A 19,305-nucleotide genomic window follows, 5' to 3' on the forward strand; every position below is an offset into this window, starting at 1 on the left:
TTGTTTTTTTACTCAGTTTTAACAAAACAGAGGAACCACAAACAGAAAGTTGCTGTGACTTCTAATACAAAATCAGTTCTCTTCCTATTTCTGATGCCGTTTTCTTCTCATATGAAAAAAAAAATTTACGTCGCAGAATAAAAACACGACATTCGCAGGGCTTTTTTTTCCTTCCCACCGCTGACATTAAAAAATCTGGTGGAAATTCAACTTGAGCGGTTCAAACAGACACAAATACAAATAAATTATCATTGTTGCTGGATGTTTAAGGGCCTGCACTGATGCCTACGATCCATCCTGAGAAATGCTTCTGTGTATAAATTAAAACGTGATAATAAGTGCAGCTTGTGATAATATGGATAGCAAACAAAACTCATGAACTCAAGGGAACATTTTCTGGTAAAATGGAAGAAAAGACGGAGTTTTAGGCTCAACTCACTGAAGCCCACCTCTGAGTGTCCCGCATGTCACTTCACGTACGTCTCCATCATCAGCTCGCAACCCTGATAATACACCATCGGAGACACCAGTACTGCGACAATGGTGGTTTCATTTCCTGACACTGAAACTGTATCTCTGTCTGAGGTTTATAGGGGCTGGCTGTTCTGAATTATGAATGACGACAACGATGATGATGATGATGATGATGATGATGATGATGATGATGATCATCATCATCATCATCCTCGTGAAGGTCCACTGAACCCTGAAAGACGTCCCGGGCTTCAGCACCAACATCTTCACTCCCTCCTCTGGCAACACGTCAAAAGGTGAGGCAGGAAGTACGAGGCTGTGCCATCATCGGGTATCAGCTCCAGGAACTCCCCGGGACTCGTCTCCATGGCAACCACGACAAGCGTCTCTGTTGGCATGGAAATGTATCGTATCGTTTAAACATTCTCTCTTGATATGTCGTCAACAGACACTTGTAAATGCAGCTAACTGAGGTTCCCTTTGAGCATGGGAGCTATTTCTGAGAGGCTGGTCGTTTTCTGGGATGAACTTCTACCTTTCAGAGCAGCCAACAGGATGCTGTTGTGTGTTGTTTCTCTTGTCCGGTTGCAAAGTTCTGGGAGTAGTTTCTGCCACCATAACACCTGCAGTGAGACAAACAGCCAGCTTAATGTTTGGAGGAAAGGCTGCATCTTGAGTTAAAAATTAAAATAAAAGCCCATGACTCCCACAGAACACATGGAACACGTAGCACAGACCATGTGTTTGTCTTGTAGATGGTGATTGGCGTAGGCGATGATGGCCTGAGGGCATTGGTCCAGCAGCTTCTCAATGCTTCTGTTGTACTGCCCTCTTCTGGTGGCACACAGGAGGTGCAGGCTGAAGCCCCATAAAGTTTCTGAGGACAGGCTGTCCATCAGAGGCATGACGGAGCTGGCAGACAGGGATGGACCACACAGGAGCGACTGGAGAGGGAGAGGGAGAGAGAAATTACATTTCAATGTAATAAAACAACTCCCTTCACTAAAATTCAAATTAAATTCAAAAATTAATTAAAATGAGGAGTACACTATGTTCCCAACGCAGTGCTCATATACAGAAGCAGACTGGTTTTGTTTGTGAGTGAATACCTGCAGTTTGTGTAAGGCCTCCTGGTGTTGGGAGCTGGTGGTGTGAGGTGGGATGAGAACGGTCAGCCACGGGTACAAAGCACCGTAATGAGACCCAGAGTTGATCTGGATGTCACAGGAGCAGGAGAAAACCAAGACGTAAAAACCAGGGACCTTTTTCACCGCAGCCACTTTCACATAAAACAGGAGGCTGCTCCTTTCAACGTTTGTGCAGGTTCAGATGAATGTGAGTTGGTGGTAAACAAAGGTAAAATGATTCAAGACAACAGGTCTTAATTTCATTTACCAGATCGTCTGCGCTCTTCAGTGACTTGTGTGTTGCAGGTTTGTGCGGAAGGAGGGTGTGTGTTTCTGAGTTTGTGTGTGTGAGTCGGTCGATGTAGACAGAAGCCAGTCGGAACAGCAGCTCCTGGATCACTGCTTCTTGTGACGAAGCCATGAGCATCGCCTCCCAAAAATCCACCTGCAGGGAATTCTCACAGCCCAGCTCCTTCACACACACACACAGACACACACACACACACATCAGGAATTAACATGTCTGAGTTTTGCACTATACATTCCCTTAACTGTAAGCTGTATGACAGCAGGCTACTCCTCACCATCTACCAGTGAATGACCAGCAGCAGGTAAACGCACACCTTGAATATACGGTCTGCGTGTTCCAGCTGAACTTTGTTGTTCTCGTGCAGCGCCACCATGGCAGCCACCAGCAGGCCGGGCTGAGATTGAGCCAGCTGCTGAGTCAGTTCAGTGGGACAGCTGTGAGCGGGCTGGCCTCCACCGCGGTCGTGCAGCAACATCCTTGGCTCCTCAATGAAACCGTACACCATCGCCATCTACAAACACGGATTCCAGAGTACATGATCTGAACTGAGGAGTTTGAGTTCATGAGTAAAGCAGCACTTCCACCCAAACGGAGAATGCCGGAGCTGCTTTCAATGCTCTAACCTCAGAGTGTCTGTCCATCAGCTGTGTGTACTGGGGCAGATCATCCAGTCGCAGCAGCATGGTTGCCATGGTGATTGTCAGAGGAACCGACACACCAGTGGTGTCCTCCAGATGTTGCAAGATTCGTAACGTCCGGGCAGGGCTGATGTTTACCATTGATGGGCTGGCGCACACGCTGACCAGCTGGGAGGGCTCTGATTGGCTGAAAATGTCGATGACCTCATCTGCTGCCTTCTGCAGATGTTAAATGTATTTAGTTTAGCTAGAAGCAGGAAGGTGCAGGAAAACTGCAGACAAACCAAGAATAGCTAGTTTTGTTTCCACTTCACTGTGAATCTATTCTGCTCCCTGACAACGTCTAAGCATGACATCAGTGTGAGGGAATCTCTTACCTGACTGAGGCTCTGGGCCGCTTCTTCTAAAAGGTAATGCTTCAGGTAAAATAAGAAGCCCGAGCCATAGGAGTGGGGGCTGCTGTGAAGGGGGCGGTTCCTTGCCATGATATTGGTGACTGACAGACCAGACATCCGGTAGTAAGGCAAAGCCAGATGACAATTCTTCTGACTGCCCCTTTTGTACATAAAAGGACAGAACTTGTGCTGTAACACTTCTTTAGTCAATCAGTGTGGTTCATCTGATGCCTGAAGTTGGTAAACGTCCCAATGTACAGCTCTGCACTCATGGCAACCTTTACTGCACGCTGCAACATTTATCCATCCAAACATGATGCGACACAGACACTGGAGCGTTGAGAGCCTGCAAACCGAGACGCGTCTGTAGAAACCTGACTGGTTTGCATGTCAAACCAACTCCAAAATAAATAAATACATCGTCATGTGTCTGAACAGGGTCTTACCTGCTGAAACAGTCTCCCAGCTGAGCGCAGTTCTCCTGGAGTGCCTTCTCCACTTCCTGTCTATCAACCTGTGCGGCGGCCCGACTCTCTGCATTGGACTGTGGGGAAGCAGCGGGGTCGCCCTCGCTGTTGCGTTGCCATGGTGATGGCTGAAGCAAGGATGCACGGAGGAGGAGGTGAGCTTCACTAAGAAGGTGCTGGAGACTTTGGGCCTGCGGGTTGGTCTCCATATAATGTTGGCTGTATTCAACCTAGAAACACATCAACACACACACACACACACACACACACACACACACATCTTGAAATGACAATTCAATCACAGTGTTCACGCTGTTCAAAGCCCCAAATATTCAGTTTACAGTTTTAATTATCCGTTGACAGAGGAAAATTACCATCTCTTGGTAAAGAGTGATGGGAGAGACGGTATCTACCACGTAGAGGTTCCATCCATGTCCTGCTGTGCTCGTCTCTTTAGGGGATGAGATAGTCCACTTCCTGCTCCTGGGGTCAGCGGTCACATTGACAGGAAACACAAATGAGCTGAAGGACTCGATCCCAGACCAGCTTCTATCCACTCGCCTTCCATTTGGGTGGAGGGTTCATTTATTGAAGGGCGTCTCAAATCAGGGAGCGAATGATAAAACCCGTCACTGGCATGCAAATATTATATTATTGTATATGGTTAAGTTCCATCTTGCTACATCGTAAAATAGTCGTGGTCGTGCTCATGAGGATTAGTTGTATTTTTCGCAATGCGTGCTTTCAAATATCCATTCCTAAATGCTCCTGGACAACACGTAGCACCAATAACCAAAGCAGACTTCAGCTTAGAGGCTCATGGTTTTATGGATGTTCTGCACTTACCAAGACTGATGAAAAGACTTCAGCCCTGATCGGGTGAATGACCTTGAGAAATTCAGACGAAAAACCTCGGAGTGAACAAGGTGACGGCTTCTTAATGGGGGAAAATCTCAAGGGCTTTTACAACCTCCCCCTGAAAAAGGAGCGCCCCCCCGGTGGTTGCGAGCGTGACTTCATACTGAGTGACATTCGTGGTGAAGGCCGAGCAGAGAAGAGCCGGTTTAGGGTCAAGTTTCTCGTAGTCAAGAGCACAGTTGTGCTGGACAAACCTGATGTGGAACATGAAGTCGAGAACACTCAAACCTGAATATGGTTCCCACTCACCCACGTCTCTGTAATCTGGCGTTATCCTGGACGCCAGACTCAGAGATTCAGTTCCTTAATATCTCCAGTTCATGAAGAAATATCAGAAACTTAAGACCCTTTCCAACTTTGAAGAGCTTCGTCTTAGTTTGTGGATGAATCTTATAGCCTTCGTTAGTAAAACTAACTAAACTAGAGAAAGATTTTCATGGTGCTAGGTAAGAACAGCTAGAGTCGTTCTCATGCAGTACATCACTAAAAAGGTCGTACAGAACAACAGTTAGTGACCTGTTAGTGAACATGCTGGATTAGCATGATGAACATGGCTCAAACAGTATCCTGAGGGGGACACCTGACCTTTGACTTGCAGGCTTTGACGAGTGTGGCTCGTCAAAGCCTGCAGCCTTCAATCTGATATCCTTCACACTAACAGGCATATTCTGTAACCCTGGTTAATGCTTGTGTAATGCAGGGTGCCGTGCTTGCAGATGACACGAACCAAATGCTGAAATCACTGCAAGGTTATTCTCTGCTTTTGGAAAAGAAGGGCTCATTTTTTAAGGCTGATCTTTCGAATACACCTGGCACGGGGGCGGGGCTGAGCTGAGCTCTCACCTGTTGTCAGAGGACCGCGTAGACCAACATGGACCGTATCAACTCGAAGCTACCAGTCAGGTACCTACACATGCATCTGTTATTTATCATCCGTTATTAATTATTTTAGATGTATTCCAAACAAGATTAGTCTGTGAGCTGAGGAGCACACGCGGAGGAGAGTTAGGCAGGTTACAGTTGGACTGGTTAGGGAACTAACACAAGAAGCGTTGCCACTCTGGGACCAGGCTGCAAAGTCAAACTACAACGTAATTGAATGTTTAACGCGCTGTTTTAAGGGCAGTGTGGATATTTCAGGGTTTCCATGTGATTTACCCAACGTCATTAAGATGCGGGAACCACTGCAGTGTAACTGGACCTCACACGAGAGCCTGAACCAAATAACCTCTTAAAACTCTGAAATTTGATTCAATAAAAGATAAAAAAAATGATATATCATACTTTTTGGGGAATTTGTAGACTGTTTCCATCTTTTTAAACATGGTATCATTTGGCTGCAATGAAATACAATTGAAGAATTAAGATTTTAGTCCCTGGTAACATTGTTTTGTATTTTATATTTAATTTCTCAACAGTTCTTTGTTACGATGCAAATCAATGATCGGATTTCATAAATTGGGTCTGAAATTATAAAATGCATCTATTTCTTATGTTATATTATTCATATTAATGATTTATTAAATTGAATAAAATTCTATGTCAACTGATTTTTCAAGACATTAAAAAAAAACAACAAAAAAAACCCAACAGGGAACTTTTCAGGTTAATTGGCTAAAAACTGAATTACAAATAAGCTGTCTGAATGGAATTGAGGGTCCAAACTGTGTAATCTTCCTTTAAATGAAGGCATAATTTGACGACTGGGTTAACGTTAATCTGTATCGTTAGAAAGGTTTTGGCGTTGCAGCTCAGCCTGGAGGTGACGGCTGGGGCTGTGGTGGTGGGGGTGAGCTGGGGGTTTGTCTTACAGGAAGGGGCGTGATAGAAGGCTCTCCAGAGCCGGTGTGGTTGTGGGATCGATTCCCACCGCCAGGAAAATACCAGTCAGCATGGTGTGTTCTTTCAACTCGCTAAAATACACAACAGACACACACACACACACCAATAAAGAGCTTGATAAATACATGCATACACACACCAGGGCTTCATACTTCTCTTCCCACATGCACCCAGAGAGAGGAAACTGCTAACAGGTCACGGATGTGATGGATGCAGTGTGCTCATGGTGTGTGTGTGTGTGTGTGTGTGTGTGTGCGCGCTCGCGCGTGTGTGTGTGTATGACATACAGGCCTCTGCGCTGTGTGTTACGTTCAGTCTCCTCAGGCGTCTCCAGGTCAGCAGTGGAGAGCAGCACAACATGGCGGCCGCAGACACACACTGAACGCAGGCCGATGAAGAGCTGCATTCGGAGGGCACACACCTCCAAGCTGGAGGGCGGACAGGCCTGCCGACACGTACGTACGCATGCACGCACGCACACGCACGCACACACACACACACACACACAATAGGGAATTCAGGAAGTGTTAACAAGCAAACAGTAAGTCAGATTTCCCGCCAAAGTTTTACTGAAATGTTGCAAAAATCAGGAGAAAATCAGAGTTTCAAAGCAGCGCTATGATGAACATTGGTTGGATTATCTGATGTGTGATGTTTCATACGGACGCAGACATCATGATATACGTCACTATGTGAATGTTGTGTTCACTGAAGCCAACTCATTTACAAGAAAAAGAAACTGATTGACAAAGTCACCAAATCAGTTTTTGTCAATCGACTGATTGACTAACGAGCATGTGGGTGGGCTGCTGCTCTTTTACTACGTGAAGAGCACCATAACCTTCGCTATAGCGCGGCTCCTACCTTCATGGTGGTGTCGATGTAGGGGTCCTCCACCCTGGTTGCTACCGCTGCACAGCGTACGGTGAAGCACTGCAGTGCACTCCTGCCACATAAACACAAATACTGTGAATAGACAGACTTCAGGGTGGGACGAGTCTATCAAGCTGGCAAAACTAATGAACTAATTTGACAGCTTTATGATGGTAGTTTTCCTGAGGAGATTCAGGCGATAGCGTGATGCTACATCTGTTTGGAAATAATCTCACAGATTGGTGGGCAGTGAGGACTTCACATGTTTTGATGGCAAAACTGGGATTTGAACAGCCTAGACTTGACGTCAGTTTTGTCACCGCTGGCTAAGGGCATACTTGGTAATGACGTGCAGCAGGTGGTCTGTTAGCACCGCCTCCAGGACCTTCTCTGGATACTGATAGGTGGAGACAAGCTCAACCCCGCCCTTAAGACTGTAGAGGTAGCCCACGGTGGGGAGGGAGAAGAAGCAGAAGACACAAGCCGGTTCATCTGAAGATGGCGACTGGTTGCCTGGAGACAGACAAAGACAAACAGGCTGGAACCTATCCCAGCTGACATTGGGCGAGAGGACCCGTCCAGGGTGAACCATCAGGAGCAATTAGGCGTTCAGTATCTTGCTCAAGGATACTTGGACATGGTCACCGGGGGAAGTGAGGATCGAACCAGCGACCCTTTGGTTGCTAGACAGCCACTCTGCTGCCCCTACATGTTTATTGTCTATTACATCAGCAATCTTGAGGCATATTGGAGCTACTGTTATTTTGGAAAAATATGCTCTGCAGTAATTAATGAAAATGAAAGGTACTCACTCGTGAACAGGGGGCGGAGCTGCAGGGAGTGGAGCTGCATCTCCTCCACGTTACAGCCCTGGAAGTAGTCGGGAGTAACACGCCTGCCAGAGAGAAACACCAGCAGCTAAATATACCTCACTCAACACACACAGCCTCGGTAGGAAGGTTCTAAAGGAATGATACACACCTGAAAAGCACATAGGACAGTGTGTATTGTCCTCTGTCCTCAAGCCCCGTTTTCTCCACACTGACAGGGATGTCGCAGAGCTTCGCTTGGTCACCGAGCAACTCCTGTTGTCTCGGAAGGAGCAGGAAGTCAGTGGGGTCTTCTACACGATCAACTGATGACAGACAGACAGACACACACACACACAAAGATGTTGTAGCGAAACATCCTTTAATAGCTGCCAACGGTTTGAAATAATACCGTACATATGACAGCTTTCATGGGATCTTCTTGATCTGAATGTCTCATTACCATGATTGTCTGTGTCTGGTGAAACTTCCTGTTCTTTAGTTTCAGAGTGTGCACTCAGTTTCAGCACCAGCACCTCCAGCTCTGCCTGTACGGCCACATACCCTCCACACAGCGCCACCTGGGGGGCGGAGGGTGAGAATATAAGAACAACACCACTGACGGAACATGAAGTGAGCCAGGATATTTTTTTAGCATCCAGAGCAAAGTTACAGTTGATACTGTTTGTCAATCATTTCATCACATCTCAAAATCTTCACATTCATTCGGTATGAAATCTTAAACACAACAATGAACATTCAGGTTCTGATCATTCTATTGCTGAAAGGACTGAAGAGCACAAAAAGAACAAAAAAGCAAGTTGAAATAAACCTGTCTTGGTTTTGTTCCTGGAAGATGCAGGATGACGGAGCGTTCAAAGTCCAGAAGAGACACGTTGTGGTTTGAACTTGAGTTCTGACCTTTAGGACCAAGCAAGCGGAGAGATCAGCAACCATGGGAGACTTAATTCGCTCCACCCACTCCGTATAAGCACCATTTTTAAACAGCAGCTTATAAAAAGATGAAGGAGCAGTGATGAGAAATGTATTATCATCAAAAGATGCACAACATGGCTGCAGTACGTTAAACTTCCACAAAACATCTAGAAATAACACACAGTTTTAGCGTCAAAACGTTTTCATCTTAACGTGGGAGTTTACTTTACTAACCTTGGCCCTGGCTGGGGCTCTGCTGCCAGCTGGACCAGGGGTTCTGACTTTGACTCAGCTGTTTTTTTCCAGAGAGAGAAAAAAAAAAAAACAGCACTGAAACATTTACTGTATCAACATTAGCGGGCAGTACGCAGAAACAAGCTGCTAGGAGGAACACGCTTGATGTGTGAATACATTTGCGGAACCCAGACTAGCAGTTAAGACTCTTACCAGGTTCTGCTGGCTCTGTCTCCTCAATGTAAACAGAACCAGAGTCTTGTCGCAGCCAACCAGGAGGTCACCGGTGATGGAGCAACAGGCCACAGCAACAGGTCGCTCCGAAAGAGGGATCTCAATGATCTCCATCTGTGCTCCGCCCCGCTGAGACGCCCCGCGCAGCAGGTGGCCTAACAAACGCACCCCGACACGGGCCTTTTCCTCAGCCTGAGGGGAGAGAGCAGGAAACAGCTTATTTTAACCTGCAGTAGATACACAATGATAAACCTTAAACCACTGTAAGCAGTGAGACTTGAGCCACATTCACTTTTTAACTTTCTCTTCCTGTTTTTGAATAAGAATAAGAATAAGAAGTATAACAATACTTTATTAATCCACACAGGGAAAATTGTTGTGGTGTGAATATTTTTCTCTGTGTACGAACACAAAAACCAAAAAGATATAACAAGTATCTCATTTAAATTAACTTTGATGAGGAATCCTTGGGTCCCGTACCTGGTACCGCCAGTTGGTGTAGGCTCTCAGGTAGGTGGCGCTGTTCTTTTCCTCGATAGTCACCAAGTAGTCTCCTGGATGTGATGGAGGAAGGAGGAGGCAGCAAGAAAGAGTGGATATATAGGATGACAAAGACAGGAGGAGGAAGAGGAGGAGGGACTGCATCCTCACCTATTTTGCTGTGCTGGATGCTCCTCACCGTTCCCATGGTGGCGAAGCGACAGATGAGAGGGCAGCCCTCCTGCTCCAGACTGTAGGCCTCCACCTTGGATCAGTGTAACACAGCAGAGTCAGAGTCCTGACCAGAACTGTTCAGGCTCGCCTTTTAAGAACTGAAAGAACAAAGTTGGCACTTGTTCCTGGGGCTTCTAACCTTGCATCCTCCTGTGGCCACGACGAACAGGGCTCCCCCTCCACAGCAGACCAGTCCAGGCTCCTGCTCCACCTGAGGCACACAGGGGGTGGAGGAACACACAATCACCTACACTGACTGATGCTGGGATCACGAAGCTTTGAATCCACTGTAACAAGCTTCCACTGACCTGCACGATTTGCTGGGAGGCAAAAGGATGGCAGTTGTAGACGTGCACCATCTTTGATCCAGCCGGTTTAATTCAGTGGAGGCTGGAAACCTCTCAGCTCTGTTTCCTCTTCCTACGACGGCGCTACGCTTGGTGGGTTCTCAGAGAATTCATCTAGCGGGGTTCCTTCAACCCTGTGAGAGAAACGAACAGATTTATAATAGAATTGTTAAACAATATCACTCTGATAGGTTGTAATTTTATTGCCCTTGCAGAACAACGTTACGCGGTTCACTTATGATACAATGATTCGTGTGAAAGCAACTGCTGTATGAATTTGAAATCTACTTTTAACATGTAGCGGAACACAAAAGCTGGATTCAGATGTGGCAGAATAGATAAATGTGCCGTGGGAGCTGTGCCACAACCATGATGACATGTTGCATCCCAAATCCTCCAGAGAATAAGTATCCCATGCTGCACCTCGGGGTTCACCATTCTTAACCTGCTTGTACGTTCTGAGGAAAACTATTTTTACAACTCCGTTTAATAGGAAGGTTGAAGCAAGTGAATGATGTACGAAGTGCTTCTTGTTTTAATTGTCAAGCATGTTGCTGTTGCAATTTCTGAGCTCGGTTCAAGTTTATTTTTGTTTTTCGGGACTCTCACTATTTTACTGTCATATATTCATATTATATACATCAACATATGAATTCTCAAGAGCTTTTTTTTTAAATTCTGGTGGGGATTTGAAAGTCTTTTCACATTTTTGTATTGACGGATGAAAAAACCAAAAGCTTTCATGTCATTTCAGGTTTTTATTCGCTGACATGTCCTCTAATGGCGGCCACGGTCCACCTACACGTCCTTTCCTTCGGGAAGTATCTCATCAGCATGTTTTAAAAAAGAGTTGCTCAAACAAGTCGACATAACGGAGCGTCATGAGGGTAGAAACCCCGCAGGTACCGCGTCAGTGAGGCGGCCTTAATCGCTATCACATGCCGCAGTCTTGTGAGCAGCGGCGGCGGCAGCTTTACTTCAAACCATCGCTTCTTCTTCCTCTTCCAACTCCGGTTTAACCCGAACTTCTCGCTGGATGTGAGGAAGGTTTATGTCGGGGTTGTGAGTGATACCTGGTCGGCTGTCAGGTCGGCAGATTCTCCTCTCTTCCTTCTCGACTTTCACTGCTGCAGAAAGCAGGAAGTTGACGTCAACGACAACAACGCTGGCCCCGCCCCTCTACGATTAAATTGGTCCATGTTCCTGTTGTCTTCTGATTCCCTGCAGACGAGTTTACCAGTGGTGGAAACTAACTTGGCATTTTTACTCTAGTAGTACACTTCAGTACTGAGTATTTTGGAATTTGGTGTGCTTTTATCTTTTATTGCACTATATTTTGAATTTAAAAAATGTACTTTTTAACTCCACTACATGGATCTAAACCCATCAGATACTTTCATTGAAAACAAATATTTCGAAAAGAAAACGCTGCAAAATTTGATAATGTACTTAATTTGCAATGTCAGAGAACCACAACTGAACATAGAATGTGTACTTTTTGACACTTAACTGGCCTTAACATCCAAAACTCAATATTTTAGCTAGAGGAATTTGGAAAGGAGACCTTAACTTTCATCAGAGTACTACTTTATTTTTGTTTTACAAGTTTTACAAAGTACTTTGGACTGCTTCCACCTCTAGTGGTTACTCAGGTCGTGTTGCACGGCCTCCCTGCTGCTAAATTCTGTCTTTCATCACGTTTTGTTGCCTTATCAAACTTTATAGTGGAAAAATAAAACTAAACATGATCATTGTGTGGCTTATTTACAGCGGCGTGAAAAGTCCTTTCTGATTTAGATCTTCAAAGACAATTCCAAATTGGTTTTTTTTAATTCAAACCTTCAGTTATGTGCAAACTAAGCAGGAAGATCTCACATTTCTCTAAAATGAATTAAATATGCAACTGAATTAAACGTATCAGTTAGGGCAACAAAGGACATACAAACAAGTTGGACATAAAGAGAAGAGGATTTATTTGTTCTGAGCTGAGGCTGCCCCCGTGTGGCAATCTCAAGTAACTGCACCGGTTGGATGTAAACTTGCGCCACTTACCGAATGTGAAGTTATTTCAAGATTGTTCCAGGATGGTGGAAGTTCAGAGAATAAAGTTAGAGCGCCATTTATACAAGTCATGCTTGACTGCAACGCAGCGGAGCTTCATCTCTCTCTCTCTCTCTCTCTCTCTCGCTCTCTCTCTCTCGCTCTCTCTTTCTCTCTCTCGCTTTCTCTCGCTCTCTCTCTCTCTTTCAGGTGCTGGAGGTTCGCTGTTTCGCAGATGTCAGCCCGGGTGACGACAGTATTGACATGCGCTCTCTGAGCTTCGCCGGATGAAACTTTGCCGTTGCCTAAACCAGAGCAACTTGGCAAATCGTGCCTCCTGATTGATGCTCCAACGTGAACTCTCCAGCTCAACCTCGGCAGCTGCAGCAGCTGCAGCAGCAGCAGCAAGTGTGCATGCAGCAGCCCGCTGCAGCGCCTGAGTAGCTGTGGCTGCAACTCTCTCAAGGTAGGCGTTGTTTGGTTCTGAAGTTATGTAGGATTTAGGAGGTTGATGCGAGAAATATCTTCAATCTTCATCTCATGGATGCCTGGACTTGGCAGCATAGCGAGGACCAAGGGCAGTTTAATACTTTTGGCAATTTTCCCACGGAATAAAAAGCAGTTGACATTAGAACAGCCAGTGTGTTATATAAACTTGAACATGGTAACTCCTGAATCAATGCATGTAAGTGGTTTTAGGGGATATTTGGAGGTTGAAAAACAACATCCCAGTAGCTGTGACACATGCCAGGGATGGTTGTCACATGTCTGCACATTTTATTTTTTTTGTCACAGATAGAAAATGATCCGCTGGATGATAACCTGAAACCATGGAAACAATAAAAGTTTGATGGTTGCTGTGGTGATTCAGTTGCATGACTCCTCTGAAATTGTTATTGTGACTCTTATGTCGCCAAGGAGTAAATAAAGAGGAAAAATCAGGAGGAAGAGAGAAGTGAAGCCTTTCTCTTTCAGCCACAGACCCCCAGCAAACTGCTGGACACTATTTTCTCCAAAAATGCAGCACAGCTGTTAGCAGGTCTATAGAATGTGCAGCTCCAGGAATGTCCATACCTCAGAGCTGAGTCATGTAAATTATACCCCCTTTCTTTCTCCCTCCTGTCTCCTGTCATTGAGGGGCTATCACCGGGCTCGTACTGTAATCCAATCCCCGCTCCATTGCACGGAATGTCGGTTCTCCTCGAGCAAAAATTAAAATGCAATATATCAAAACCAGAATGTATTTTTATTATGGGATCTTTAAACATGCCCCGTGTGATAAAAGAGAACAAATGATTTTCATCAAAAAATGCTATAGGTATTCATCCTACGTGTAGAGTCCCCTCATTTTCATTCTGAATAAGATGATGAATTCCATGCAAGTGAAGACGAGTTGTGGTGCCTATGTGAGCTGCTTTTTTTTCCTTTTTTTTTTTTTTTGGATGGTGCAGAAAGCCGTTGGCTCACAGCTCGTTTTTGGAGCGGAGATGTGGATAAAACCCACCAGACTTTAGGAAAGGAAACCTGATTTGGATTCACTGTAAATATCCTGATGATAAAACAGCAGACTGGGGAGCGAAGTGAGCACAAGCGGAGTTTGACTTTGACTGGAAAATCTTGGATTTTACTGGGATAAATCAGACTGCAAGCATATTGTCCTGTTCCTCCCGGGTCACAGAAACATGAGACACTTGTATTTCAATAGTGAATAAAGCAGGAAAATTAGCCGCTGTGAGAACATTTGAATCAGTTCTGAGTGGAGAACAAATGAAATCCAAGCTGCTGGAGGCCAAAACCAACCCAAACGCCCTCCCTGCATCAGAGACAGTGAAAGTCATCTAGCATTTCACACAAATAAGCTGTTTGTGTGCTTTGATATGGCTACTTAGCTGCAAGCCCGGCCTTGTTTGATATCCGTCTGTGTGTGTGTGTGTGTGTGTGTGTGTGTGTGTGTGTGTGTGTGTGTGTGTGAGAGAGAGAGAGAGAGAGAAAAACCGAGAGATCTTAATGAAGTTGTCAAGTCCACCAGCGCCTCAGGCAGAGGTTTGACCTCAGCTCACCAAATGCAGACAGCTTTGATGCTATTTTTTTTTTTGTTCTCTTTATAAATGTCTCTGATAAGAAATAGGATACACGGATGGGGGAGATGGAAGAAGGGACAAAATGGATGTATTAAGGTTCACAAATAAGAAGGTGTAACGGCAGGGCTGAGGACAGGAGAGAGGTTGGACGTCAGGATGGAGGGAAAGACTGGACACATAACAGAAGAAGAAAGAGAGAGAATAATGGGAAGTGAGTGAGTAGCAAGAATAGGACACGTTTGCAGGTTTCCTGACCTAGTCTGTGTCAGATGAGATCCAGGCTGAAATAGTGTCTTGTTCCATCTGCGCGTAGTTACTGTATCCTACGGCTCCAGGCAGGTTCTGAAGGCACACAACCACAGCATGAACATACGTCCACGCGTGCGTGTACTCACACCTCAGAAACAGGTCAGGGGAGGTCAAAGGAGATCTCCTGATGCTCTTCCTGTCCTATTGTTGAAACAGTTGACCAGCCGCATGGTCATCGTGCACTAAAGAAGGAGCTGGAGATACTGCGTTGGGGTTGTGTGCCTGTCACTGTGACCTTTGACCATCAAAATCTTTTCACTTCATCGAGTTCTAGTGGACAACTGTGTCAAATTTTAGGAAATCAAGCCTTTCCTCATGTGTTCTTGTGAGGTGTTTGGGTGCGCGACTGTTTTGTTTGAGAAGACCCTGAGACTGTGGGTAGCATGAAATGAGCGTAGGGAAACACGGACTCAGACCGGGGTCAGCTGCCATGATGTTTCATCGTTGAGTCCTGTGGGAACAAGATGGTGGTCAGAGCGGGAATGAAGCATCTATGATAACTGGCAGTGAAAGTCAGTGTTTAGGCCAGTAAGCAGCACATGCGCGTATTGGCTCCCTTTCCCGGAGAAGATGGTGGGACAAACGCAGTGTTCTGCTACATTAAGTGTGAATTTTTCAGCTAATGTATTATTACGTGCTCCAGAAATCCAGTTCCGGTGACACTGTTAGTCAGAGAAAGTGTCTCCTCTTCCTGGCACGTCGTCCTTCATTTGTGAAATCCAGGCGTGTGCAGCCTTGCCCTCTAACAACAGCTTGTTGGTGATGCTGATGTTATTTTTGCAGCTTAATTCAATTGGTTGGATTGTGTCCGTCTAATGTGATTGGCAAAACAAATGCCCTTGCTCTCGAAGAGGCAGCCAATACAGGCATTAGAGAGTGACTGAGGAAAAGGGAAATTGTCCTCTCATGCTGTCTTGGCTGTTCTGGACTTTATTTGCCATAGTTGGTGCATATGTGTCCAATGGTCCGGCTTGTTTGGATCATTTGTTACGTGGGATGCTGGGACAGGTCTATTTATATCCTGTAATAAAATGGATGCTGTGACAGAGCTTCAGAGAAATGTGGTCATGGGAAACAGCTGAGGTCAAACCAACAGGGAGAGGAGAAGAAAAGTTTGACCGGAAGCAGTAGAACCCCACAGGGAGAGAGCGTGACTTCAGTTTTGTAGTTGGCAAACTCCTTCACTTTATCTAGCGGGAATACTTCTTTCCTTCGTACTTGTTGCTACTGACCTTTACTCTGATCTTGACTTCTGTCAGCACTATCAGGAATCTGCACGACTGTTACTTTCCATGTACACACAGAGGAAAAAAATCCCAGACCCGTAAAAATGAAACACGTGGTGAAACCTTCCTCTGGCTGGTGGCATCCCCACTGAGTTTTCCTCTCTATAAGGACAGCCAGTGTTTGTTTCTAATCCAGAGGAAGGTAATGTAATCTCCTCCTGACCCTTGTGTCAAATGAATCAATAGTTTTTCCGAGTAAATAGTTTCCAAATCCAACTTTGTGACTGGAAAGCTCCTGTGATCGTCTTGTGGAGCCTTTTGGAAATGTTACGAGCTAAACCGCTCACAATATCGGCGGTGAGGCTCAACCTCACCGCTGTAAAATGACGCAGCTACAGCTGTCTGTGCCGCTCAGTCGTTAAAGTCATCTGGCTGAAAGATGCACTGAAAGCTCCTGATGTCTAGAATGTACCAGAGCTGACAAGAGACACGCAGGGATTGAAGTTACCAGCGTCCCAACATCCCAGGGCTGGTAAAAATGGATTTGGGACACTCATATTTGAAGCTTTCTGTCTCCTTTCCATAATTGTATTTGTGTGCATGTGTGTGTGCCTCAGCTGGTCGAACGACATTCACCGGAGCTGTTTTCTGTAAAGATTAGCAACACGCAGTTGTGGGCATCCTCTGCTGACCTCTGCTGCCACTTAGTACTGTGCGATTGAGACTAGATATTTACCTCGATAAGGTGATTCTAGTCAAAGAGGTCAAAAATGTAGAGGCTGAAGTTTTTTTACAGTGGCTTATGTGGAGGTTTTTATTCTTCTTCTCTGTTCGCTGATCTGAATCCAGCAATTGACATAAATTTGTTAATTCCCAACGATGTGTATGAGGATGAGTTTTAATGTCGGCGTGTCAGTTCTTGGTCATGAGTGAAAAGCTGTGGTGGTCTACATGTACTAACCTCCTGTGAGTGTGTGGAACGGACACACATGATGAGACGAATGTGATGACCCCATGTGACCTTTTGCCAGGAGCTTGGAGTATGATTGGATCTGACAGTCGGCACCTTCAAGAGTTGCAGCTCTTCATGCTTCAAGATGTTCTAGAGAGGAGACGCGAAACAAAGGGATGAAGGCAAAAAAAACTGATGAGGAAAATTGTATTTTTTTTTTGTTGGTGACTGCTGTTACGTACCTGGAGGATTTTAGAATTATTTGGTTTGAGTGATACAACTACTTCTCCTGCTGGTCTTCACCTGAGAATGGGCTGAGTGTCAGTGGACGTCAGTGTCTGCAGCGTCCTCTGTATTCCTGGTCATCTGAGAAAAGTATTCCTGCTGCTGTGTGTGTGTGTGTGTGTGTGTGTGTGTGTGTGTGTGTGTGTGTGTGTGTGTGTGTGTGTGTGTGTGTGTGCGTGTGTGCTTCACCTTAAATAAGCTGTTCGTCTCCCGGACGACCTCCATTCCTTCATTAGATTAAAGAGTAACTGACACTGACAGGAGTCCATCTAGTGTATGAGAGACTCCTCCTCTTTAATCACGATGACATGCACATTGATGGGATTGAAAGAAGAGGAGAGTGTGTGTGTGTGTGTGTGTGTGTGTGTGTGTGTTAGGTGGATGACGTAGTGTGGTGGCCTGTGGTGGAGTCTAATCGCTGAATGTGATATCATGTACATCTCAGTGATATCACTTAATTTAATTGGGGGGGGGGGGGGTCACTGCACATGCTCAGTCTCCGCTTACTCGACCCTTACAGTTCCTGTTGCCCTGCTGTAGTGATGACGTCACCACACGCACGTACCCCACACATAGGAAGCGTATGTAGACACAATAGGTCTCTTACAGCACACGGGGTGGATTCATCGATCGCAAACAAGTGTATTTCCATATAAATCTGATCTTTGTTGAATATCACATTGTCAGCGTTCTGGAAGAATCTCAAAAATCCATTAGGTCCATTTTCTAAACCAGTCAAACTTTTCCTCTTTGTGCATCGGCAGCCAATGTCTGGATAGTTTTTGTTTTGGATAACAGTACAATGATAGCATATTCTTAAGAAAAATAATCTTTACGTGCACCTGTAGAAAGACTAGTGTTTGCGTGTTTCTAGTTAAGTGTGTTTAAGGTTAATGTGACCTCATGTCCACCTAAGTCTCATGAATTTTATATCTCGGGAATTTCTGGAAGGAATTCCATGACATTTGGCACAAATGTCCACTACATCAGAAGAATTATTCCCTTTTTTTAAACGGCACATGCAAATTGTGTGGTTGTATGATATTTTGGACGTGCTATTTCTGATCGACCAAATGATAGATAATATTATTGAGATTAAAACTGACAAATTAACTGACTAAAGTAGCCACAAAGCTGTAGAAGGAGGTTTGACGGCGTCCCTTTTTCCCGTCCGCTCTGTTACTAGATGTACTGCAAGTATTTGGCCCACCAGCTACAAAGGCGAGCCAGTATCTAACTCAGCTGATCCCGTTGACCTGTTCTGTCTGCTCTCATCCAGATTTATCTCGACATGTCTGTCATCATTTACTATCTTACCACCTTGTGTTCCAGTGTTTATGCGGCCGTGGTGTCAGCTCTGCTCTGCTGCTCGGTAAAACGATGGGCCGTAGTGCAGGGCTGCGTTCAGGTGATATCAGCTCTTATTCCCAGCGTATCAGTTCCACTTTGCTGGGAACATTGAACCGAGTGTTTTATGTTTTGTGGGTCTATCTCACCAGCTGGCACAGACTCAGAGGAGAGTTCTCCTGCCTCATTATCTCTTCTCTCATTATCGGTCTCTTGTTGAGACTGAAACATCATCACCCAGAGGTGTGTGGAGGATTAAAGGGACTGTTTAATGTTGCTGCATGCTAACCCCTCATTAGACCAGAGTCTGGCACACTTCGAACACATACAGAAGCAAACAGTGTGTGTTTTATTTCATTAATGAAATTACACGTGGTAACTGCAGTACGTGGCATTAAAAAAGTTTGAGTGTCGGCAAGAGTTGAAAAATGTTTTTATTTGGATCTTGATGATGATGATCTTGGTTTTCTTGTTTCTTTTCCTTTTCAGGTTCCATCCAGGCAGAAACTGTGTGGAGTGTCCAAGTGTGTGTGTGTGTGTGTGTGTGTGTGTGTGTGTGTGAGTGTTTATCCATGTGTGTGTTTGTATGTGTGTCACCATGAAGCACCAGTCTATCTCCCGATGGCTGAGTCAGCTTGGATTGCCACAATACTGCACAGCACTGGAGCAGGAGTACGATGGTGTAGAGGTAACGTAACATTTTACCGTTCACAGAGCTGTGGATTTATCATGAGTGTTTGGCAAAAA

General features: G+C 45.2%; 2 protein-coding genes across 4 annotated transcripts in view; one reads left to right on the plus strand and one right to left on the minus strand.

Annotated features, from left to right (window-relative positions):
* Positions 1-48: 48 nt before the first annotated feature.
* hps3 (HPS3 biogenesis of lysosomal organelles complex 2 subunit 1) lies at positions 49-11,514 on the minus strand. Of its 3 annotated transcripts, XM_086223666.1 has the most exons (25): positions 11,392-11,514; positions 10,280-10,452; positions 10,111-10,182; positions 9,909-10,002; positions 9,738-9,811; positions 9,237-9,449; positions 9,024-9,081; positions 8,686-8,774; positions 8,317-8,434; positions 8,026-8,179; positions 7,857-7,939; positions 7,383-7,557; positions 7,036-7,117; positions 6,459-6,616; positions 6,141-6,242; positions 3,786-3,894; positions 3,391-3,641; positions 2,927-3,104; positions 2,535-2,768; positions 2,225-2,422; positions 1,870-2,073; positions 1,584-1,688; positions 1,212-1,418; positions 1,010-1,097; positions 49-862 (listed from the first exon to the last, which is right to left on the minus strand). In XM_086223666.1, the coding sequence occupies exons 2-25, from the start codon at positions 10,328-10,330 to the stop codon at positions 741-743; spliced, it is 3,219 nt and encodes a 1,072-aa protein (XP_086079792.1). In that variant the 5' UTR covers positions 10,331-10,452; positions 11,392-11,514; the 3' UTR covers positions 49-740. The 3 variants fall into 3 exon arrangements, with proteins under 3 accessions (XP_086079792.1, XP_086079793.1, XP_086079794.1); XM_086223667.1 differs by lacking the exon at positions 6,141-6,242; XM_086223668.1 differs by lacking the exons at positions 49-862; positions 1,010-1,097; positions 1,212-1,418; positions 1,584-1,688 and having other exon boundaries at positions 1,935-2,073; positions 2,186-2,422.
* A 1,227-nt stretch (positions 11,515-12,741) lies between these two features.
* Positions 12,742-19,305, plus strand: part of bcar3 (BCAR3 adaptor protein, NSP family member) — a 64,305-nt gene continuing 57,741 nt past the window's right edge. Inside the window, exons 1-2 of the mRNA XM_086223669.1 lie at positions 12,742-12,824; positions 19,048-19,246. Of these exons, the coding sequence (XP_086079795.1) occupies positions 19,145-19,246 (102 nt within the window). The 5' untranslated portion in view covers positions 12,742-12,824; positions 19,048-19,144. The remainder of the gene's footprint in view (positions 12,825-19,047; positions 19,247-19,305) is intronic.

This window comes from Aulostomus chinensis, chromosome 14, assembly GCF_037954235.1.
Source record: "Aulostomus chinensis isolate RoL2024-O1b breed Wild chromosome 14, RoL_Achi_v1.0, whole genome shotgun sequence".
NCBI classification, from domain to species: domain Eukaryota; kingdom Metazoa; phylum Chordata; class Actinopteri; order Syngnathiformes; family Aulostomidae; genus Aulostomus; species Aulostomus chinensis.